This window comes from Callithrix jacchus, chromosome 10 (genome assembly GCF_049354715.1).
Source record: "Callithrix jacchus isolate 240 chromosome 10, calJac240_pri, whole genome shotgun sequence".
NCBI lineage: Eukaryota > Metazoa > Chordata > Mammalia > Primates > Cebidae > Callithrix > Callithrix jacchus.
In genome coordinates, this window is record NC_133511.1 from 50,659,783 (window position 1) to 50,684,902 (window position 25,120).

Sequence of the window (25,120 nt, forward strand, 5' to 3'; positions counted from 1 at the left end):
TTATTGCAGAAAATTGTATCTTTGAAAATACCATGAATAAAACATAATCAGGCCGGGCGCGGTGGCTCACGCCTGTAATCCCAGCACTTTGGGAGGCCGAGGCGGGTGGATCATGAGGTCAAGAGATCGAAACCATCCTGGTCAACATGGTGAAACCCCGTCTCTACTAAAAATACAAAAAAATTAGCTGGGCATGGAGGCGCATGCCTGTAATCCTGGCTACTCAGGAGGCTGAGGCAGGAGAATTGCCTGAACCCAGGAGGCGGAGGTTGCGGTGAGCTGAGATTGCGCCATTGCACTCCAGCCTGGGTAACAAGAGAAACTCTGCCTCAAAAAAAAGAAAAAAAAAAAACATAATCAATATTCCTTCTTCTAAGACATTCTTATTGCTTAAATGTGGAAAAAAGATGAATTGGATTACGTCAAAATCCCTTTATGACCCTTTAATTATTGGCTGAACGTATAAAAAGAAGGAAGGCTTCTTTCTGTCATTTTTATTTTGTTGCACTGTGTTTTTACCTCTGGCATTCCTTGAGGAGAGAAAGCACTGAAAGGTGGCACAATTTCCGAAACATTTTCATATCCTGGAGGAGGTGGTTCAAATAATGATGTATTGAAAATCTAAAGAAGCAAAATATCATAATCAAAAATAAATCAGTTAAAGTTTGATTACTATAATCAAACACAAAAAAATGCATATTATCTTTTATATCAGTAAAGAGTGAATCAATCTTTCAGGATTTTAATGATAATATCAGATACTCAGCACTGTGCTAGAAGCTGTAAGGAATTCATGAGATGAGTACATCACAGACTCTGTTCTCAAAATGGTAAGATCTATTCAAACAAACAAAACTAAAACCCTCCACCAATAACTAACAATCAACCAAACAAAAAACAACAATTATAAAATAAGTATGATGGAAAGAAAAACTCGGAAGAGGTAAAAAGATAATTTTCCAAAGGAATACTGAGTACTGTAAACTGTATACTGACAGAAGAATTAGAAATTGATTTTTTGTAAGTGGCATACATACTAAGCTAGTGTAAATAAAAGCCTAAATATGTAGTTGCTTCACAGGAGGTCACGAGTAAATAAATCTTATCAATTACTTAAGAGAACTTGTAAGCACTAGCTTTTGATTTCAGAGAAAAATTTTAATCCCCAAATAAAATGTAACTTTGTATAGTAATCACAATCATTACGATAGTGCTTAATTACTTAGGAACAAATTAAATATTAAATTTACTTAAAAAAAGTACATGTTTGGGGAATCTAAAATTGGCCATATCCAGATTCTCCAAAAAACATATGTACTGAAAAGAATGAAAAACAGTGAACCAAATATATATATCTTTTTAAGTTTACCAATAAATTTGAAAAAATAGTAAGAAATGTTCAGAAGCAAAACAATAAAATGAAAGCAAGAATCCTGAGAGGTAGCACAAAAGTTGGCTTTGCCTTAGTTGGATCTATCAAAGCCTATGGCCCCATGAAAAGGATGCAGAAGTTAAGAGTCTAGAGCTGGTTCAAATAACAGAATCTAACAGAAGCCTCTGCATAAAGCTGGTCTAAGAACAACAATATCCTTTAGAGTTAAGAATAAATTCAAAATAAACTTGCTCCATAAAAAGTAATGGCTTAGGGTAAAGCAGGAAAAAGGAGTTCCAGATAATTCATAACACTACAGATTTCCATTCCTTGTTTATATAGTATGCTTCGAACTAAAATATTTATTTTGAAGCAGTGCTAGATTTGTAGTGCTCCCTGGGGCCTAAGAGAAATGATCAGGAGGAAACAGCATTCAACTTAGCCTTAAAGAATTCCCATGAAGTCTACGGGAGAAGAACTCAGAGCCACAAAATCATCAAACACCTCCTAAGTATTATGGAAAAGAGCCAACGGAAAGAACAGAGTAAAATTACACCTGTTATTTTATACACCATATATTTATGGTACATATCATATACATGATATTGAACTAAAATTTAAATTATAATTAAGGCCAGGCTGGGCATGGGGGCTGATGCCTGTAATACCAGCATTTATATCTAATTAGTAAAGAAAGCAGACAAATGACAGCACATTAAGGATAATGGAGATTTTAGCCAAATAATAAACAAACTCAAACTAATATACAAATATAAAATATTAAACCAAACAACCCTCAAATACACGTTTTTCCCATAGAAACACAGAACATTTATAGAAATCGAGCACATATTAGGCTCCAAAGGAAGTCTCAGCAATTGTCAAAGGATTAGTGTCCTACAAACACATTATTTGATCTTAACATATTCAATCTAGAGATGAGATCAAACAGATAACAAGAACAAGCTTTACATTCAAAAGTTTTAAAAAATACTTCTAAATAGTTCGAGGATCAAAGAAGAAAATATGGAAATTTGAAAATACTTAGATATTAATAATAACTAAACTACTCCTAATGCAAATTTGTAAGATTTAGTTGAAGTGAAAAGGGAAACTAAAGGGAAAGTAATGGCTCTAAATACTCATATTAGAAATGAAGAAAGGCTGAACATCAAAAAGTTAAGCATTCTACCGAGGATTTTACAAAGAACAGCAAAGTAAACACAAAGAAAATAAAAGAGGCAATTATAAAACAAGAACAGAATTAATAAAATATAAAGCAAAGATAGATGAGCAAAGACTGCCAAACCCACAGCTAATTCTTTGGATATTTGACATATGCCTTTCAAGAACAGTAAGAAAAAAATATAGCAAAGGCACAAATAAATAATATCAATTATCTAAAACAGGCACATCTACAGATGCTGCACACATTCAAAAAAAAAAAATAAGAAAATACTAGGAACAACTATACCATAAATTTGAAAACTTACATGAAATGGAAAATGCATTTTAAACAAAATTTATGAAAACTGACATTTAAAGAAATCTAGTCATATAGTCATATAACAATAAAGTCATATATCAAACAATAAAAATTATTATATGACATAAAATTATATAACAAACAATAAAGTCATTTAACAAATAATAAAAATTGTTATATGACATAAAATAGTCATATAACAACCAATAAAGAAATTAAACCAGTAGTTTAAAGTTTTCCACCAAATTGAGTCAAAGTCAACTGGTTTTCTTTGAATTCAAAAGATTGAAGGAAAAGATAATTACAACAAAATCTATTTCAGAAAATATTAAAAATCCAACTCATTTTAGAAGACAAGTATAATATTGAAATTATAACCCAACAAATAGATTACAAAAACACAGACTAAATGTGCCATGGGTATAAACAGAATATATGTCAATATGTGAATTTAAAACTCTATTAATACTAATATTAGAGTTCAAAAAGTGTAAGGTTATTCTAACATTAGAATATCACTGAATGTCATCTTCAGATCGAGAAAGAAAAATCTCGTGCTCATCTCAAAATAAAAATGTGTTTAATGTAAATCCATATAGCAAATAAATTTAGTATATGTGAAAATGATGTGCATGAAGATAAGCAGAAAAAGAAAATAGTAAATGTCATAATTAATAGTGAAAAAGAATTAAAGGTATTTCCTTCAAGACCAGAAGAAAGTTAAGGATACCTATTGTCAAAACTTCTTTTCAACATTATACTGTATAGGTCTTGGCCAGTGCAGTAATAAAATGGGAGGGATTTGGGGATGAGGAATGGATATGGGCAGATTTTACATTGTACTAATTAGAGCAGTAGTTATCTTCCCTTTCAGAGGCTGATCGAAGCTAAAATGAAACCAAATCAACTACTACTCCCCAAATCCCCACATCTTCCAAATTTCCCATATTGTTTCTGTGATTCATGTAAGATATGAAATCATCTGAACCACTAGGTAAGATTAAAAGGGAAATTATGCTAAGGTGCAAAGTGGTTGACATGGATAATAAGATATTAAAGGTATTCACAAGATTCAATAATATTGATTTCTATTAATATTTAGAGATGGAATAGAACATTATTTTATATAAGGTATTTGAAAAAGAATACATGGGGGAATGTTTCTTTTCTTTTCTTTCTTTCTTTTTTTTTTTACCTCATTTCCATCTTCATCAATTATTGAGATGTAGTTGGGATGAGTCTTATTTGGGTAGGACAACAGGACATCATAATGAGCTAGGTCAACAGAATCCAGGCCAAATTCTTTCCACTGGGATTGAATCTGCTTTGCAAGCTGAAAATTTTGTTCTGTTCCTGCTAAATGTGGTATCCGTGTAAAATTACTGGTGAACAAAAATTGAAAGCGGTTAGATATTAACGTTTACTCAACCTTTATTCCAAATCAATAACAAAATAAAGCAGATTTACACAAAAATACTTTGAAGTGTGGTAAGTTAAAAAATTGAAGTGATACTATTATTGCATGAAATAGATTTCCAGTCTGCTTTGAAATTTTTATGCTGTAACTTGTACTAAATCAAGAGAAAAATTGGAGAAACTGATCTTTGTGAGTGTCATTAAGTGCAATCCTATGCCTATATCCTCGTATGGTAGATTAATAAAGTGTTATATTCTTTATTAAGACCTATACATCTTAGAATGTGTATGGAATTATCTGTTTATATCACTGAGTAAAATATGAAACTGACAAAATATTTTATCCAAAAGACCAAGGTGTGACACGGCAAGAATTACTAATAATTACATTTATCTAAACACTGAGAGTTATAGACAAGTGATAAACTTTTTGATTAGCAACCATTTATAAAGTTTCTTCATCAGAGAATAATCTGAACGTACTGACACAAGTTCAGAATGAATCACTTGCACTCCATCTATCATACAGAGTAATACACTTTAAATCAATGTCAATAATCAGTTTGAAGAGGAATATCTTTAACCAAGAAACTATGTGGCCGAAACTTGGCTACCAGAAATATTTTCAGGAGAAGACTTATTTCTCATTTAATATATATAGTTTCTGGTGCTTTTGATTGTTTTAAATTTCTCCCTCCTGGGAAATTTCTCGTTTCCCTGAAGAGCTCATTAGTAAGTATTTTTAACTTAAGCCCTTAAATATATGACAAGATATTATGCAGCATGAATATATATATGTATATATACACATGCACACATATATATGTATTTCTAGTTCATAAACTTTTAGAACTTCATAAATTTCTACTTCTAAGTATGTAGTTTTCTAAAATCGACATATTCCATCCTTACGGTGATTTAAAAAAACCCAATCAGCTACATGACTATGATATCAATTTCAAGGTTCATTTTACCTTGTATCTTAATTTTTTTCATTTGGTGAATCAACAATGAATTAAATTAACTCAATTTTTTAAAACTGGAATTTCCTGTAAGTTGTTTACTTTTAATAATTACCTTAAAGTTCTTTAAATTGCATTTATAAAAAAAGCATTAAAATCCTTATTTGGTAAACGTTTAGGGGCACAACATCTTATGCAGAATTTCTAATATGTAAAATATGGCAACAAAAGAGCACAAACACAAGAAGCAGCTAAGGATTCTCAATCCCTTATCAGTGTGCACCTGCAGGGAAAAAGGAAAAACAGCCAACACGTTGCTATTTTCTTCTAACAAAAAGATCACAAACTGTAAGGTAACTAATGTCAAATGCAGATTTCCTGAAGTGCCAGCTATGCCTCTGTCCCTGCAAGGAAAAGGAACTACTATGAGGAATCTTGAACCTACTCACAAAAAAGGAGGGAGAAAATCATTAGGGAGAAAATTATTAGGCTTTGCTACTATAAGCAAATTTTCTTGTAATGGTGTTGTCACTACCAACTAGGAAACAACATTGTGCTATTACCATGGCTGGGGCTCACTCATCTGATGCAAAACAGATCCCGGAAAAGATTAGTAGAAAAAAAGATCCATTGCTAATGCTAAATAAATTAATTAGCATAAATCATGTAAGTAGCATATTATAGGTGTTGTCATTAACTCCGTATGCAACCTTAGCTGTGTCTTTCATTTCTCATCTGTATATGGGGAGAACATCACTATCTCATTACTTCACAAAGACTTGGGGCTCAATTAGATTGCATATTAAACAGCACTTCTCGATTTTAATTACTTGAGATGTGTGTCACAAGTTGTTGAACCTCCTAGAATATCAAATTTTGTTAAATAAATAAGAATAAAATTACTATTTTACAATTTTGCCAAATAGCCAAATTCTGTTTATATATCTCTGTAGTGATGATTTAAATATGTTTATAGTATTGTCAAGTTGTCTCATTTTTCTTTCTTTTTTTTTTTTTTTAGGAGACAAGAGTCTCATTCTGTTGCCAGGCTAGAATGCAGTTGTACAATCATAGCTCACTAAAATCTGGAACTCCAACCTCCTGAGTAGGTAGGACTACAGGTAGAGACAGAGTCTCACTATGTTGCCCAGGCTGATCTCAAACTCTTGAACTCAAGGGATCTGCCTGCCTTGGCCTCCCAAAGGACTGAGATTACATGGGTGAGACACTATGCCTGACTACATTAACTCAGCTCTTAAAGAGAGCTACTCTTATTTCTGTTTTAGTACACTTAATCTTGTTTACAAATAATTTGGCAGTGTTTCCAAGAGTCAAAGATGACTTGAAGGCATTTAGTAAAAAATGGCATTAGCTGGGCATGGTGGCATGTACCTGTAGTCCTACCTACTGGAGGGCTGGAGCTCCAGGCTGCAGTGAGCTATGATTGTGTCACTGCACTCCCTCCTGGCAAGAGCGAGACCCTGTCTGAAAAAACAAAAAACAAACAGACAAACAAAGTGATAATGTGACAAGACAATACTTGGAACATATTTAAACCAGCCTGACAGAGATCGCAAATGGATTGTTGCTATTCTGGAAAATGTGTAAACTCTTAATTCTCACCTTTTTTTTTTTTTAACAAAATGTGATATTCTAGTATCAACAAATTACTTGTGACACACATCTCTCTCAAGTCATTATAAAAATTAAGAAGTGTAGTTTAATGTGATTTCATTGGGCCTATATATCTATATTCAAATACAGAACAATAAAATTATGAGACCAAAAATCTAAAATACCCTTTAAAACAATCTTATCTTGCAAAACAGGGTAGAGAAAGAAAATCCCTCTAGAGAGGTGCAAAATAGTAAACAGATCTGTGAATTCAACTGGGTGTTTTCAAAGAAGGGAAGACGCAGTTAACCCTGTGCCTCAAGGCAGAGTAAAAACAAGCTGCTCCCAGTTAATCCTCCCATTGACTACTGGGGCGGATATTTCAGAAAAGGTGGGGGCTTTTAAGAGCAGAACAAAAGATGATAAAGGGGGACAAGATGGAAGGTCAGGGCCTTTAATAGTCCGTGTCCCACGGGTATATTTTAATTGAAAGCTCTCTGATGGACAAATGGCAATTGGAAATCTGGAGAGTTTAGGAGGCTTCTGGGGAGTCTGTGGTCCTTGGAGGGATGAAAGTGAATTCTTTCAATCTCTTTCTTTTGTGGGTTAATGCTGAATATCGCCCTGAGTTTTGGCTAGCTAAGCTTGGTTAGGGATGTGGAGAATAAAAAAGAAGCTGACTGCTTAATCTTGCTTGAGGGTCCCAAAAGAGAAATAAAGAAAGGCATTTATTTTTCTTCTTTGTTGGTCAATCTATGTCACAAATTAGTGGTACAGGCAGACAGGAGTAAGGCAGGAGAGGGCTTTCCCCCGAGCCACTAGAGCGTCTGGTGATGGTTCGGAAATAATCCCATTGCCTCTCTAAAAATGGTAATTGAGCAGTGCCAAGGAAAGATCATCTTTTGACGCTCCACACTTGTTAACATCAAAATCTTAATTGAATGCAGACTCCAGGAAAAAGTAACTTTCTGGGCATGCGTGCTAGCCACAAAAATGGTGCAGTATGATCTTCCGGGCATACTCCACCAGAAAAAAGAAGAGAGCCTCAGATGGGCATATGTGTACCTCCCTAAACGCTGGTGCTCACTTCCTAAGGGTTAGGATGGCTCTGCACAAGAGTGCAGCCCACCCTAAGGGAAGAATTGTGGGAAAGAGGTGAGCTTAAAAAAGTCTTGGGATCACAGTTAAGCGGGGCACTTGGCTTTCTCTCACCTTCATGTGCCCGCTTGGGTCTCTTCCAAGCTCACCTTCCTTTCTTTCCTGTTATAAGACCTTTTTATATAAACTTCCATTCCTGTTCTGGAACTTGCCTCAGTCTCTTTTTCTGCTTTATGTCTCCGTTGAATTCTTTCTTCTGAGGAGGCAAGGACTGAAGTTGCTATAGACCTTATGGACTGGCTGCTGGTAACTTGGGGTAACTCGGATCTCTTCCACCACTGATATTGGGGAAGGAAGAAAGGTGGAATAGCAGTTCTGTCCGAAAGTAAAGACCATACTTCGCTGGACCTCCACTTTTATTATACCTACTATGCATTATTATAGTGGAATAAGGCAGAGGAGGGGTTTCCACAAAGATAAAGAAGTTTGAACTGATACACTAGAATATGCTGAGTGCAAAAACAAAAGAAGTTTGAGCTTTAGAATCTCACATTTAAAAGGGCCCTTCCAAAGACCTGAGAGGTATCCTATTAATCTTTATTTATAGTTTTACTTCTGTTGTAATTAATACAAACATATGTGTCTGTATGATTATATGTGTGCACATCTATGCGTACTGGTGTGTGTGTGTGTGTGTGTGTGTGTGTAACGGTCTTTTTATTTATAATTACAATTTTTATTCACCAGGGAATCCTGGACTCATTAGAAGGACTTCCTGGAATCATTAGAAGGATTTTTTGGAAACATGAGCTAAGTCAATTTGTAAAAACCCACAAAAGGGATCTCATGCTTACAAAAAAGCAAGTATTTGAATCAATGATATATAGTAATTCTAAATAAGTGTTTTCTTTTTGGTTACTTCTTAAATTTACTTATTTATGTCTTTTGTTCTACACTGGAAATAGCTATTTCAAAAAGTAAGAAACTAGTCTTTAAAATATGCCAAATATATGCTCTTTGATTTCATCCATATCATAATAAGATCATCATTCCCATTTTACAGATGTGGAAGAGAGGGCTTAGAAAGGTTTAGTATTCATCCAAAGTATTAATAGGCAAAGATGGAATAAAAACTCAATTCTAACACCAAAGTCCATTTTTTTTAAACTAAAATACATTATCTTTCTCTAAAGCATGAATCAGCAAATTAGTTTCCACTGACCAAATCTGGCCCACTACCTGTTTTTGTACAGTCCACAAGCTAAGAATGGTTTTTATATTTTAAATTGGTTTTAATAATAATATTTTGACACATCAATTATATGATATTCAAATTTCAGTGCCCATAAGTAAAGTTTTATCAGAACTGACACATTGTTTGTGTACTTTCTGTGACTTCTTTTGTGCTGCAATAGCAGAGCTGACTAGCTGTGACACAGATCAGCTGACCTGTAAGGGCTGGCCCTTTTACAGAAAAAATTTTCTGATTCCTGCTCTAAATCTCTGTAATGACAAAGTTTAACTGAAAGTATAAACCTCCTCAGATGAAATGTGATACAAGATCTTCAATAAATAAAACTTTAAGAAAAATGCCAGTTCCTATAAAATATTGAACCAAAACAGAATGATAAATGTTTCTAACAAGTTGTCCATATAAACTTTCGAGAGCATGCTTACTATAAGAACTTCTTGATGTTCTCAGCTTTCAGTTCATCCAAAAATACTTTCATATTGTACTTTGGAGTAATGTTAATAGGTTCACTGGAAGATTTTATAAACCACCCTGAAAAATACATCCAAAAATAGGCATGAGATGTGAGCTCATAGATAGCACTTATTTTTTTCTTGTTGTTGTATTCATCATTTGTAAAACACAAATTATCAATTACCTCAGACATTAGGTGAGATTTTCTGAAGTTTAATTTCTCTTGTCTACTTTCACTGAAAAAAAAATCATGCAAATTGATTTTTAAGTTACAAACCAATTGTAATGTATTTTTAATCCAACTTCAATGATAGGTATTATTGTTATAAGAAATGTTTTATGAGATAATAAGTACTAAAATAAAATGACATCATGTTTCAATTAATGGGTATATAAACAAGATCACCTGAAAATGAAGGTGAAAAGGAGATCCACCTTCTACCTGCATAAAGCTTCTATCTTCGGTGACTGCTCCTCTGCTGACTCAGAGTAAGCATTTAATACATTTTTATAATGAATTAGGAATATATTTCAAGTACATAAATTCTTTCCAAGTGTTGAAAGGAATTCAGACTTCTAATTTGCTCTGATTCTGAAACTAAAACAAAATGCTGTGAGAGTTTGTGTTTCCAGTGAAGTAGGCTTGAGAAATCCAAGTTCAGAAAGCTACAGTGAAACTACAATTTACCCAACCTCTCTGCCAGACACCCAGTGCAGCAGAGGCGACCAGAAGAAATGGATAGCTAGATCCTGCAGTCATTAGACCTTGCAGTTGGCTTTTAACCTGAAGGAGATAAGGCAAGATTCCAGGGTTTATTTAGAGAAATTACAGGATCTGGGAATAAAATCATTACAAAATTAGCACCCAGCCAGCTTTCATGGAGCTTTCTAATTATTAATTATTCCAGTTATTAATCACATACATACAAATGCACATATATATATACATAGACATCGAAATACATGATTGGGCACAAACGATAATAAGATTCCACCTGCGCATAAAACAGAAAGACTTGGATTAGAGTGAGGGATCAGGGAACAACACACTGAGGATGAGGTGCTTAAACTGAGATCTGAAAAATGAACATGATGAAGAGGATGGAGGCCTGTAGGGGGAGGGGAGAGCGGAGAATCCTAGGGGGTCGGAGTCAGACATCAGTAAAGAACTCTTCTGTGTCAGCCACTGAGCAGGGAATACAGGGATGGGAGTGAGGGCAATACCAGGAAGAATAAAACCCTCTTAAGAGACAAAGATTGTTATGAGCACAGTGTGTTGTTCAAAAATCTTTTAACAACCCTAAGGTTATACAGCAAGCTAGTAGAAGAGATTGATTTGTTTAATCCCAGCTGGTCCATGTCCTGTTCTTCTAAATCCCGAAAGAGGGTCAAGAATTCCAAGCAGGAGTGGACTTCCTGGTGACACCTTAGACTAGTCCTATGCATTAAAGTCCAATGAGGAGCATCTTGGTAAAAGAAGAAATAAAGTGCCAAAAATCCCAGCACTGTGCTAGGAGATTTACATGCTGTATTGTTTCCTATTACTAATAATTTGCACATAATATTATCCTCATCATAAAGTAGGGAAACTAACGCTGAGAGGGACTCGGTAGCTTGTTCAAGGCCACTAAGAAGTGGCAAAGTCAAAACTAGAATTTAATAAAAGAGTCTGAGCTGGCCTGTGCGGTTTGGATTAAGTCTGCAAATCAGTACACAAGAAATAAAGCGAAAGACCTGATGGTAAAGAGCTGTCCAGATCGCTGACCTGGTTCACCCAGTTTCCAAGCTTGCCTCTGTTACTTCCAAGCACAGAAAGCGCAGAGAAAAAAAAACTTCCTGTGCAGCACTGTCCTGAATTCTACCCTACACCTGAAACAGTACGACCGGATAAAAAACCCTAAACAAGTCTTGGTGCACCGCTCCCTAGCCTACGTGGTTCAACAGCCCCGAGTTTGGCTCTGGTCCTAACCCTTTAAAGTGCCCTGTCTTGTAGGGCTCCAGCAGGTGAAACCTTCCTACAAGTCCAGTTTCGGGTTCTCTCTGTTCCACCCTCAACCTGAGTGACCTACAAGCAGCTTGTCGAGAACTCAGCAATGCACCATTCCCAGCGAACTCGAGGGGTGTGCCCCCCACATTACCCCACCCTAATCGCCGCCCCTGGGGAAGACCAGCCACAGGACCCCACTCAGCAGCCGAACTGCGAAGTCGCGGCACCGCAGCACCACTGGGAAGACTCCGAGGTTTGCTGGGCGAGGGGCGCCCCTACCGAAGAGGAAGCCGAGGATAAAGAAGCCGCCGGCCAGCCCCAGTGCTCCAGCGCACAGCCAGCGCCGGCGGCGCGCGGAGACCGCAGCCGAGTCGGTTTCGTGCAGAAGATCCCACATCTCCCGGCGAGCGGAGCCGGCCTCCAGGGACCCGCGCCTGTGCCGCTGCTGCTGCACTGTGCCCCTCCACTCACCAGGAGGGGTAAAGTCTCTCTCACTAATGCCTCACTTATCAGCCCTGGAGGCTGGAATTCGCTCCCTGCCCTGGGGTCCAGTTTCAGAAACGCGATAGCAGCGTTTCTAGAGTGCCCTGAACCAATCCGAGCGAGAGGGAGGCAGTATCTGCATGCAGGAGGAAACCGGGCCCCTTTCTATAGGCATCTTAAAAAAAAAAGTTTCTGGGAAAATGTCCAATTCTTGCTTACAAAATGAGAGGAAGGAGAGAGACTCCTCTCCACTACTATAATTAGAAGGATTTTTTTCCAGCTCTGAGATTCTGTAAAATCTTTACAACACTCTACTGAATAAAAGTAGAGCAGAAAAAAAGTGCACTTTTTTTCCCATAGTCAGGAATGGCTGCCATCAGTGTAAATCACCACCGCACTTTTTCTCCTAATGGATATTATTGTTATTAATAAACATGTAGGGTATTATCCTCTGCTTACATTACAAAACCACTTTTTAAAGAAATAATACTGAAACTTGTCAAAGGCAAAGACCTTATTTTCATATCCAGGCTGTGTTTGGCTACTGTCTTACGTAATAGATATAAAATCAATCTTGGTTGAATTAATCAGAAGAATCAATCATTCAAAATTCTATCCCTGCTATAGATTCTCAATAATAATAATGATATCTTGAGGAAGAGAATAACTATGTGCTTTATAAAATAAAATAAACTATGTTCTTAGAATCCATGAGAGAGGCCATGCATTGAGTAGGAGTACTGTATGGAAACACTGCTTTTAACAGATCCATGAGGTACAGGTAGGATTTGAACCACTGGAGATGAGAAGAAACATTAGGGGCTGGGGGCTACCTGAGTAGGCAAAAGTAGAAAACTCAGAGTATATTCAAGGAATAGCAAACAGTTTGCTTTGAGAAAGGGAGAGCACAGGATGAGTTAATTGGTGACAGATGGGCTAGATTACACAGTCTTGGGTGGTTCAATAAAGACTTTCTGACCAAAGTGAGAAATTTGGGAAAACTAATTTGTCAACAGTGAACCAAGACAACTCCTAGATGTCCTAGGGCAGGAAAGAAGGGAGTTTCTTCATCTCTTTCTAACAAAATCCTGAGTGTACTATATCATTCCTGATGTTCCTATTGTTAAATCTAATGAGAGATGGTCAATAATAGTGGGTAATACTTAAAGATCACTTCATATAAGCAGTGCACATTATGTACCTCACCTCATTTAATCGCCATTGGAACCCTTCAAGGCTTGTACCATTACTCTTCCAGAGTTACACATGATAAAACTGAAATTTAGCAAGATTAGGTCAATCATTCAAAGTCACAAAGCTAAGACGTAATATTATGTCTGTCTTACTTTGCACCACTCTACAGCCTCCATTCAGCACAGGATATCTTTATGGAGTTTGCTTGTGGCATTGGAGGGAGCACTGGGCTTGGAGTTAGAGGACTGTTCAAACTTTGGACCTAGTCCTGCCCAAGCTGCGTACCCTTGGGTGCTAAGCATTCAACTTACTGGAATATATCTCCTCATTTCTAAAACATGAGATCACTCAGTAACATTTCCCAGTACACTTGGTTAATGTGTTTTCTTAAAGGTGATTATAAGTGAGGCAAATTTCAGTTAAATCTAAAAGTGATTTTTGAACATTAGAATTTATTCAATTAATAATTGAATTAATAAGACTATGGTGACGAGGATGTATTTGAAGAATTCAGGCAATGAATGAACATCTGTTGCATAGTACAAGTCTAGTGAGTGGAACTTACAGTTTAGTGGAGAAGAAACCTTCAAAAAGTAATTAATAACCAATATAACTGCACATTTTCTATACGGTAGACACTATACTATGTGTTTTATATGCAGTACTTCATTTAACTCTCATGACTTATCCTGAAAGAATTTAAACTCTCTAATAGGTGATTATGTAAACCACACTAGATTTTTCCATTGCACCCTGTAATATTATTTATCTTTTGCAGATAAGAAAACTGAGGTTTAGAGAAATTGATTAACTTTTGTAGAGCCCTAAGGAGTTAAAAGAAAAATGAAAAATGGATTTAGCTGGCAGGAACAGAAACAGGGGTAGCAGGGATTGAATGTTCCAAGAATAGAATCGACTGTAAATGGCTTAGCACCCAAGCATCCTGTTACGAGCACCCAGCTCACAGCCCATCTGCACCCAAGCATCCTGTCTACAAGCATTCAGCCTAAGGAGAACCCTTATAAAACTCCATTCCAGTCTCTGCCTCTTTGCAAACCCTCTGCTGTCTGGCAAGTTGTCGTCTTGCCACACGTCTCTCATTTTCTCTAAATAAATATACCTTTCTAAACTTATTCCTGTCTTGGTATTAGGTAAATTCCTTTACTACCTGCATGCCAGCCTCAAACAGTTGTTGACCATAACAGCTTTCTCAAGAAAACAATCGGCAGCTGTTTGTTTTCTGAATCCCATCAATAGACATTAGGCCATACTGTATTTTCTTCTTTAACTATTGAAAAAAAAGTTGAAGATGATGCTTCATGTCAGAATTTGTAGAAACAAACATGAACTAAATCAAAGTATTATACTCACCTATGAGGTGTGTTCTTGAAAAACATTGAAATATTTTTAATTCTTCTTATCTCCAGCCTTTTACCCATATTTGCTTTTGAAAAATACTTTATTTAGTCAAGAAAAATTACTGGCTACTGCTTCTTTTATTTAGTTATTTAGAGTCAAAGTCTGGCTTTGTCACCTCAAACTCCTGGGCTTAAGCAATCCTCCCACCTCTGCCTGCCAAGCAGCAGAAGAAACAAACACAAGCCACCAAGTCTTACTAATTTTTAAATTTTTTCTGGAGAGACAGGGTCTTGCCATATTGCCCCGGCTGATCTTGAACTGTTCACAAGCAATCCTCTTGTTTTAGCCTCTCAAAACCCTGGGAATAAATGCATGAGCCACCATGCCCAGCCTCCTTGACTGCTTCTTAATCCTCGAACTCTAAACTGCATGTTCCAGAAGATAAAAATTCTAATTTATTTTAAGATAAAAATTTTAAGATAAAATTTTAAGATAAAATTTTTAAGATAAAATTTTAAGATAAAAATTCTAAACATTGCTCTAGAAGATAAAAATTCCAACTTATTTCCCCAAGTAATTTAATTTGTTTTTTAATTTTAATCTTTTTAAATTGGGGGTGGTTACATAGGCATTTGTATTTGTTGAATTCTTTTTGTCATACATTAAAATATGTGCACTTTATTGTATATAAAGCGTACATTTTAAAATTGATTTAAACCAAAAGATAGGGCCATAGATAAATAAGAATGTTCCCTAACGGTTCATCTGAATTTCACTCTTTCATACCTCTCATTCTCCTTATGCTATTTTGACCTGAGGTAGGGGAATATTTGCAGAGGGAATTTTGTAGAGAAATTTCTTTGCTTTGGAATTTCGAAAAATAGAAAATGTAGTAATACTGTTTCCAATTTAATGATGAAATGGAGTAGTAAATGAACATATTTTAGGAAAACTGTAATATTTAAATAAAATGTATATTTTTTCTCTGTTAATTTTTATTACTAAAATAAAATGCTTTTTTTGTTTGTTTGTTTTTTGGAGGTGGAATCTTGCTCTGTCACCAGGCTGGAGTGCAGTGATACAATCTTGGCTCACCACAACCTCTGCCTTCCAGGTTCAAGTGATTCTTCTGCCTCAGCCTCCTGAGCAGCTGGGACTACAGGTGTGCACCATCACACCCAGATAATTTTTGTATTTTTAATAGAGCCAAGGTTTCACCATATTAGCCAGGATGGTCTTGATCTCTTTATCTCATGATCTGCTTCCCAAAGTGCTGGGATTACAGGCATGAGCCACCGCACCCAGCCAAAATACTTATTTCTGCCCTCCACCCCTCTGTATACAAAGTAAGAAGCTCAAGTTTCATTTTATACCCCTGTGTCCTTTCCCTTAATATATCACTGTCCAGAAGTGAATACTGTCAGCATTTTGGTGGTAATCATTTCAGACATTGTTCTTCAAATACACACAATACTCTTTACATGAAAAAATGAAATCAGGCCATGCCTTTATTTTTATTTTAGGAAAATGTTTAATTAACATTTACATACATAAAAATGTACAAGTCGTTAATGTACAGCTTGATGAGTTTTTACAAAATGAACACACTGGTCATTCAGCATCAAGATCAAGAGGCAGAGCATCACTAGAACTCCACAAGCCCTCATTACATCCCCTTTACATCATTATCTTTCATACAGACAGATATCCATTATTGTCCTGTTCTAAATTCTAACACTAATATTTAGTTTGGCCTGTTTTAAAATTTCTGCAACTGGAATCATGCAGTATTTATATTTCTGTGTTTGGCTTGTTTCCCTAGGAATTATGCTTGTGAGATACATCAGTAGCGTGCTAGTAAATCAGCTCTAAAGAAGGTGAAAAGCCTTGGTTTGCAGCATTTACTGATTTCTGTGATGCAAATATTCCCACTGTGTCAGATTTCAAGGAAACAAGAAATTACAGAATGTTCAGCTGAAAGGGTTAGCCATAATTGCCTCTTGTAAGTTGACAGAAGCAGGCCACAGCACACTGCTGGACAATCCTTATTTTTCCATGTAGCAATAGTTCATTCATTTTCAGTGCCCTGGACTTATCAATTGCATAAATATTTCACAGTTTATCTTTTCTCTCCTTTGTAGATTTTTAGATTTTTCTCCAGTTCTTGGCTATTAGAAATTGTACTTCAGTGAATCATCTTGTGCATATCTTTTGGAGATCATGCGTATTTATTTTTGTGGGTATTTATCTAGAAGTCATAGGTATGTATATGTTTAGCTTTAGTAGAAAAGTTTGGAGTCTCTAAGGTTTTTATGTACTACTCATACCAGAGGAGTATGTGAAATTTCATTTTCTCTATATTCTTGCCAACCAACTTGTATTTTACTGAGCCACAACTAAAATGTAGCAGATTTTCCTGTGGTTGTTGCTAATTTCTACTCTTCTTTTTTTGCACCAACCAAGTGTTTTGTCCCATTTTCTCTTGGGTATTCTGCCTTTTTCTTTTTGATTTGTAGGAGTTTTTATATCTATCTATAATTTTGTAATTTATTTTGTTCAATAATGCAGATTTTTATATGACTATATAAAAGATCTATCTTATTTTGTCACATTATAGTATTTTACAGGATAGACATAAAAATGGGGTATTTCATTTTTATTCATATCAAAATTCTTATCAAATATGTGATTTGCGAACATTTTCTTTGTACATTTTAGTTGTCTTTTTACTTCTTGGTAATGTCCTGATAATCACCTAAGTACTTAAAAATTTTTTTTTTTTTTTACATATATCTGATTCACATAAGAATTTAATAGATACTCCCTGGCTTACTGGCTTACAATGATTTGGCTTAGGATTTATTTTTTTCAACTTTATGATGGTGCATAAGTGATATACATTCAGCAGAAACCATACTTCAAGTATTCACATAATAATTTTGCTTTTCACTTTTTGTATGGTATTCAATACATTACATATTTAACACTTTATTATAAAATAGGCTTTATATTAGATATCTTGTTCAGCTGTAGGCTGGCTTTGTATTAGATGTTTTTGTTCAACTGTAGGCTAATGTAAGTGTTCTGGGATGTTTAAGTTAGGTGAGGCTAAGCTGTAATGTTCAAGAGGTTAGGTGAATGAAATTATACATAGCCGATTTTAAATTTATCTCAGTCACTCACATATTGAAAATATGGGCAAATTGTTCAATTTTACCTCATTTATAATCTTTACTACTCCCAGAAAAGACTCTTCTCAAAGTTACCAATGACGTATTTATTGTCAAAGGCAGTGATCAGTTCTCTCAGTTCTCCTTGACTGTGTGTGTGTGTGTGTGTGTGTAGAATGACTGAACTGAACCATGTGGTATAGTACAGCCAGAAGACTGCTTTAGACCCATAAAATCATTCTATTCTTACCAAATAGAAAAAAAATGACAAAGGTGTAAGTTTCCGTAAAGATCAGAAGTCCTTAGACCTATGTAAGAAGATATTTTAAATAATATAAAAGCCAAAGAAAATTAAATCCAGCGATATAACCACTGGGTGGGCTTGCAGAGTTCTGTGGGAAAAATAATTATAGGTGAAATCCAAACTGAAGCATGTAATGTACCTGGGCTATAAGATCTACAAGACCATTTAGCTAGTTGATATGGTGACTACAGATAAGACTGAATATGTTCTGTCACAGTAACAGAGATCAGTGTCCCTGGTCAGTATCTTAGATACATATGCATATTCCAACCATCTAAGAGAGTATCCTCAAAGACTCTGCGATAACACTTTCTTTTATTTAAATTAATTAATTATTTTTATTTATTTATTTTTTTGAGTCAGAGTCTTGCACTGTTGCCAGGCTGGAGCACAGTGGTGGAGTCTCGGCTCACTCCAACCTCCGCCTCCTGAGTTCAAGCCATTCTTCTGCCTCAGCCTCCCAAGTAGCTGGGACTACAGGTGCGTGCCAAACTCCCGCTAATTTTTGTATTTTTTTTTTTTTGTATTTTTTTTTTTTTTTTTTTTTTTTTAGTAGAGATGAGGTTTCACCATGTTGGCCAGGATGGGCTCGATCTCTTGACCTCATGATCCACCCACCTCAGCCTCCCAAAGTGCTGGGATTACAGGCATGAGCCACCACGCCCGGTTACTACTGTTGCTTCTTTTGTGGGAAAGCCTACTTTTACCCTTAAAATATTTACAGTAAATATGGAAATATTTAGGTAATTCCCTGTCTCTACCAAAAATAGACACATTATCTGGGCTTGGCGGCTTCTGCCTATAGTCCCAGCTACTGGAGAGAGTAAGGTGACAGGATAGGTCGCACCTGGGAGGTTGGGGCTGCAGTAGGTTGTATCTGTTCCACTGCACTCCAGCCTGGTTGACAGAATGAGACCCTGTCTCAAAAAAAAAAAAAAAAAGAAAAGAAAAGAAAAGAAAAAGGAAAATAATAATTATAAATTAAATATATTAGGCTTACAAGAATTAATTTTAAGTACTTAGAAATAGTTGTTGGACAGACCATTGATTTTCCTAAAAAATTAATAGAATACATTTATAAATGTTGTTTGAAATGTTTAACAGTATTTAATTATGTAAAATAAGACAAACACTATGATATATCCTGTTATTCTTAAAATTTATTAGATTTCTAAATAGAATAAGATATATATGTTGAACACAAAGAAGCTAAAAAAGTTTTCTAAAAAATCTAGCTTCAATCAGTTAAATATTCATTATAAAAATTAAAGTAAAACTTTGAAGAATTTTCTATATATCTACCTGTCTTCAAGGGTATAAAAACTCTCACAGGACAGAAACTCAGAGAGTTTAACAGTTAATTGCGAATTCCCTCATTAACACTTTCTCTTCTAGACTGTATGACACCATTGTCCTCTGAGACCGACTGGCACCCCTTCTCAGTCTCCTTTGCCAGCTCTGCCTCTTTTTACCAGATCTTTAAATGTTGGAGTGTCCCAAGACTCTCCCTTGAACCCTCCTCTTCTTATTCTATAGTGTCGCCTGAGGCAATTTCAAACTTCAAGTACCATCTATATCTGACAGAAACCGGCTAGAAGTTCACCAAACACATTTCCCTGCTGTTCTGGGAACACAGCTAGACTGCATGTCTCAGTCTCCCTTAAAGATAGGGGTGTCCTCATTATTGTGCCTCGAGTATACTACACGAGTTGACACACAGTATGTATGTGTGTATGTATATTTCTCAAATGAAGGAAGAAATACATGAAAGAAGAAACTGTGCTAGCCCTGCCAATTGTTAATTTAGCAGGTTATACCTTTTTTTAATTGTTTAAGTTTTAAAATGATCTTTGTGGTATACTGGTTTGTTAGGTTATTTCTCAGCTTACCCCCCTCCAAAAACGTCCTATACAATTTTCCCCTCTATGTTTATCCTAATGGTTTCTGGAACACACAGAGGCTCTAGCAGAGGATTCAGAGGCTGTGGGGAACAATACAGCCACAGACAGAAAGCACTTAGATTCCTGAATCGTTGCTAGGAGCAATCAGTAACACCCAAATAAACTTCATGGCAAGAAAAGAATACATTATTTTTTTTTAACTGGATGGATTGATTTGCTACAGAAGCTGGTGCACTAAACACTTCTGATCTTGATTGAGACCTGTATTTTTTTTTCATGTTTGTTGTCAACCTAGACTTCTCCCTCGAGATTCAGCATTAAATATGTAATTGCTTAATTGAGGTCTCCATGAGAAGTCTACTAGCTCAAACTTCACACAGTGAGAGAAGTTGCTCTACAACTCACTGCCCAACCAATTTACTTTGTGCCTCCCCAATACCAACCCAACCTATTGCCAGACTTCCCTCCTCTCCTACCTGAATAAATGATGACTCCACTCTTCACTGCAGTTTAGACTAAAAGCCTGTTACTCTTGACTGTTTTACTCATACCTCGCAGCTACCTCTACTTAGTCTTAAAATGGAAAAAAGAGGCATCATATCCTTGTAAACCTTTGCCTTTACTCTTTATTTTTCTCTGCAAAATAAAGTTTAAACTTTTCATCAAGATATACAAATCTTTCCAAAATTTCATATAAATCTAGTCTTGTGATGAAGTTCTGCCTTGAAAACCTCATGCCCCTAGTCACAGTGAAATGGATGAAGAGTAGATATCTGACTCAGCTTTGGAGAATATTTTTTATGTATATATATTTTATTACATTTTAGATTTGGGGGTACATGTGAAGAATGTGCAAGATTGTTGCATAGGTACATACATGGCAATGTAGTTTGCTGCCTTCCTCCCCATCACCTATATCTGGCATTTCTTCCCATGTTATCCCTCCCCAACTCCCCACTGCCCCTGTCCCTCCACTAGTTCCCCCTAACAGACCACAGTGTGTGATGCTCCCCTCCCTGTGTCCATGTGTTCTCATATTCAACACCCGCCTATGAGTGAGAATATGCGGCGTTTGATTTTCTGTTCCTGTGTCAGTTTGCTTGGAGAATATTCTTGCTAAAGTGTTGAAATGAAGTTTAAAGTAACTGGAAGCATTACATGTATGGCTAGCCAGCTTCTACCTACTGTATGAATTGAGTAACAAAGAAAGCATGATTAACTAGAAAGCAGAATAAAGCAAGTGCCGAGAGAAGAGCAGAAGCAGTATTAGAAATGGAGTACTCCTTCAATTTATAATCTCCAAGACCTTGACTTCTGCTTTTCCTGAGACCCATTGTCATTTCTGCCTTTGGGTTCTGTGAGACATTCTTGTGTCTTTCTAACAAGCTCCTACCACCCTGAATTCCTCTCCTTTTTGCTTAAGCTAACGGGAATTGATTTATTTTAACTGCTGTGTAGAATCCTGAATAATTAAGCCTTCCAACCTCATCTCTTATTCACTACTACTCCCCGATTCCCCGTTCCCATCACATGTGAAAACTGGATACGCTGAACTTCAAAGCGTTTCTAGAACATTGTTGGCTATTTTGTGGCTTTAGGCTTTTTAAAATTCTGTCTCATTTGCCTGTGATATTCATTGCCACTTAACTTTCTAGAAATGTTTTAGTCACGCATGAGGGCTCATCTCAAATATCACCTTTTCATTGCACTTATTCGGGCCTTCTGCAGGAAAATATTTTTATTCTATCTTTTGTGCTGCTGTAGCACTCTATGGATCTGTAATCACATGAAGGACATGACATCATTATTGAAAGATTTTCTTCCTCACTAGGCTGACTCAAAGGCAGGAACGATGCCCAATTAATTCTGAATGCCTCAAGTATGCCACACGATTTGACAAACAGTGTGTATTTATGAAGGAAGAAATACATGAAACAAGAAGCTGTGCTAGCCCTGCCAATTGTTATTTTAGCAGATTGTATCTTCTTTGAATTGTTTGTTTGTTTGTTTTTGAGATAGAGTCTTGTTCTGTTGCCAGGCGCCAGGCTGGAATGCAGTGGTGCGAGCTCGGCTCACTGCAACCTCTGCCTCCTGGGTTCAAGCAGTGCTCCTGCCTCAGCCTCCCAAGTAGCTGGGACTACAGGCGTGCACCACCACGCCCAGCTAATTTTTGTAATTTTCAGTAGAGACAGGGTTTCACCATATTAGCCAGGATGGTCTTGATCTCTTGACCTCATGATCCGCCCCCATCGGCCTCCCAAAGTGTTGGGATTATAGGCGTGAGCCACTGTGCCCCGCCCTAATTGTTTAAATTTGAAAATAATCTTGGTGTTATACTGGCTTATGTATTTAGGTTATTTCTCAGCACGTTCTGTGCATCTTTTATTACCCCTTAGCAATAAAAGTCAAGAAGGGAAAGAAGAGATTGTAATAATCAGTTCTTCACACATCTTATTTATCTTCCCTAACATTTCCCCAAGTTTTTATTTTGTTCTTATAGGTAAGTCTATACTACCTAGAAAATGAGATTCAATTTCTAGGCTCCTTTGCTTAGAAATTTTTGTGGGATGGATTTAAAGTTGAACAGCCACTGCAACTTCAAATCTTTGTTAAAGTTCCTCTTTCTTCCTTAATGGCAATTAAGTTGGACTAGAGGAGAAATAGTTGGAGATAAGGGAATATTCTCTTAGTGTTCTCACTGCCTCCATTCTTCCATATCTTTTAACGGACACTTTGGAAATCATAATAATAATACTGATGACTAATACTAACAATATTTATAAACCACAGAGCCAGCTGCTGAACCAAGTGTTTTTATATACACTGTCTTATTTACTCCTTGTCTCAGCCCTGTGACTATAGTACTTTCATAATATGCAAAACTTTAGCGGTATTTTGAATTACTAACCAATAATGCGCAAACGAGCTCTTTGTGCCCTGTAAGATTACTAACTAGGATGACTTGGTAAGAGAAAGACTTCTTTACACTTCAGGAGTAGCAGGAAAAGTATGCTGTTGAACAGCATTGGCTTATCCACCTGACTCTGACTCTATGAAATGATACTGACATCTGCTTTCTTTCTCCACCTGTTGGTGATTCAGGTCCTTATTTCTTGTCTTTCCTCCTGAGTAATATGATCTGCCCTGTTCTAGTTCTTCCCCTCCAGACCAAGGAAGTCAAAGGAAAGGAGGAAGTTCCATAGAAAAAAACAGATTCAAAGGGCATTCTCCAGAAAGACTGAAACATTATGCTAATCCGTCAAAACGTATTTTGAGAAGTTAAATTTAGATTAGAAGTCTCTTTCTATAAATGTTTTTGCATCGATTTTTAAAATTTTTCATCTTTAAAAAATATGTTTTTCAAATTGTATCAAAAGTTCCAGTTTTGTCCTAGCTGAACTCACAGGGAAAGGAATGTTTTCAGATCTCAGATCTGAATAAATAGGGGAACAGCTTATACCTGAGGGGACAAGCTGGTAAAGAGGGTGCTATTTGAAAAGCTCAATAACAAGAAAGGATTTGAAGTGGCAACTAGGAGTTTCTCTTTAAGTAACCCTTTACACTCTGTTCATTAAAAAAAAAAAAAAAAAAAGTAGGCCTTTCAGGTGGTCTAAGGATTTCTCAACTGCTGATAATCACAAGGCAACAGAGTCTCTAGATAGGGAGAAAGTGAGAGCTGTAACATAGTTCCAGACTCTAGAAGAAAAGGATTCATGTACTGTGGATTGCCAGGATATTCTGTGATAACATAGCTTCTGCTTAGAGTGCTTAGGCCTATATCTCCTCTCTACTCACTTCCCTGTTTCGTGGAAAAGCTGGCTGATTTTATCTGTGGTTCTATCTGGATATTTAGCACCATAATAAAATGGATATTGCCATTTTATTATGTTTGTTTGTTTGTCGAGAGGGAATTTCACTCTTGTTGCCCAGACTGGAGTATAATGGCGCAATCTCGGCTCACTACCACCTCCAGCTCCCAGGTTCAAGTGATTCTCCTGCCTCAGCCTCCCGAGTAGCTAGTATTACAGGCATGAGCCACCATGTCCAGCTTATTTTGTATTTTTAATAGAGACAGGGTTTCTCCATGTTGTTCAGGCTGGTCTCGAACTCCCAACCTCAGATTATACACCTGCTTTGGCCTCCCACAGTTCTGGGATTATAGGTGTGAGCCACCATACCCAGCCTCATTTTATTATATTATCATATATTATTCGACTGAATTTTGTGGTTTAATAGAATATTGGGTTAGGAATTGGAGCTGTGGTTTAATGCACTGAAAAGACATAATAACAACAGTTATTGCATATTTGCTCTGTGTTGGGACTGTGCTTAATGCTTTACATGGAAGATTGAAAATTACTGAAGTGTTCAGTGAGCAACAAACTATGAAGGTAGATCTATGTGATAAAAATTTAGCTTAGTGACAATAAAATATGTAAAATGAAGTTATCTATGGTGTATGTGGGATCATTGGTGTGCTTTGTCCTTAGACATAAGTGTGGGAGGGAGTATTGCAGATGAATGTTGCTATTTCTATAAGTCAAGCCAAGTAACTAAATAGAATAAAACTTTGCTATTATTATTATTAATTATTATTATTAATTTTGTCAAGCCTGGGCTACTGTATGTCTTACCTTCAGTGAAAAGGAATATCCATAGAGCCTAGACATTGCAAAACAAGTATATTTATCATTGTAGATACTTTTTTTTTTTCTTTTGAGACAGATTCTCTGTCGCCCCAGCTGGGGTGCAAAGGTGTGACCGTGGCTCACTGCAACCTCTGCCTCCTGGGTTCAAGCAGTTCTTCTGCTTCAGCCTCCTGAGTAGCTGGGATTACAGGCACATGCCACCACACCCGGCTATTTTTTTTTTTTTTTTTTTTTTGGTATTTTTAGTAGAGATGGGGTTTTACCATGTTGGTCAGGCTGGTCTTGAACTCCTGACCTCGTGATCCACCTGCCTTGGCCTCCCAAAGTGCTGGGATTACAGGCGTGAGCCACTACCCCTGGCCTGTTGCAAATTCTTAACACAGCTAGTGATGCCCTTCATTCAGGAGCTCCTGGGGAATA

General features: G+C 36.4%; 1 protein-coding gene across 6 annotated transcripts in view; it reads right to left on the reverse strand.

Annotated features, from left to right (window-relative positions):
• The window catches only part of FOLH1 (folate hydrolase 1), a 58,568-nt gene extending 46,378 nt beyond the window's left edge, over positions 1-12,190 (reverse strand). For 2 of the 6 annotated variants that reach the window (XM_078339237.1, XM_017977700.4), the window contains exons 1-5: positions 11,920-12,190; positions 9,838-9,889; positions 9,626-9,731; positions 4,054-4,240; positions 520-621 (exon numbers count right to left, since the gene is read on the reverse strand). In XM_078339237.1, coding sequence (XP_078195363.1) covers positions 520-621; positions 4,054-4,240; positions 9,626-9,678 — 342 coding nt within the window. In that variant the 5' untranslated portion in view covers positions 9,679-9,731; positions 9,838-9,889; positions 11,920-12,190. The remainder of the gene's footprint in view (positions 1-519; positions 622-4,053; positions 4,241-9,625; positions 9,732-9,837; positions 9,890-11,919) is intronic. The other 4 variants (XM_009007272.5, XM_002754698.4, XM_078339239.1 and 1 more) reach the window with 2 other exon arrangements.
• Positions 12,191-25,120: the final 12,930 nt, after the last annotated feature.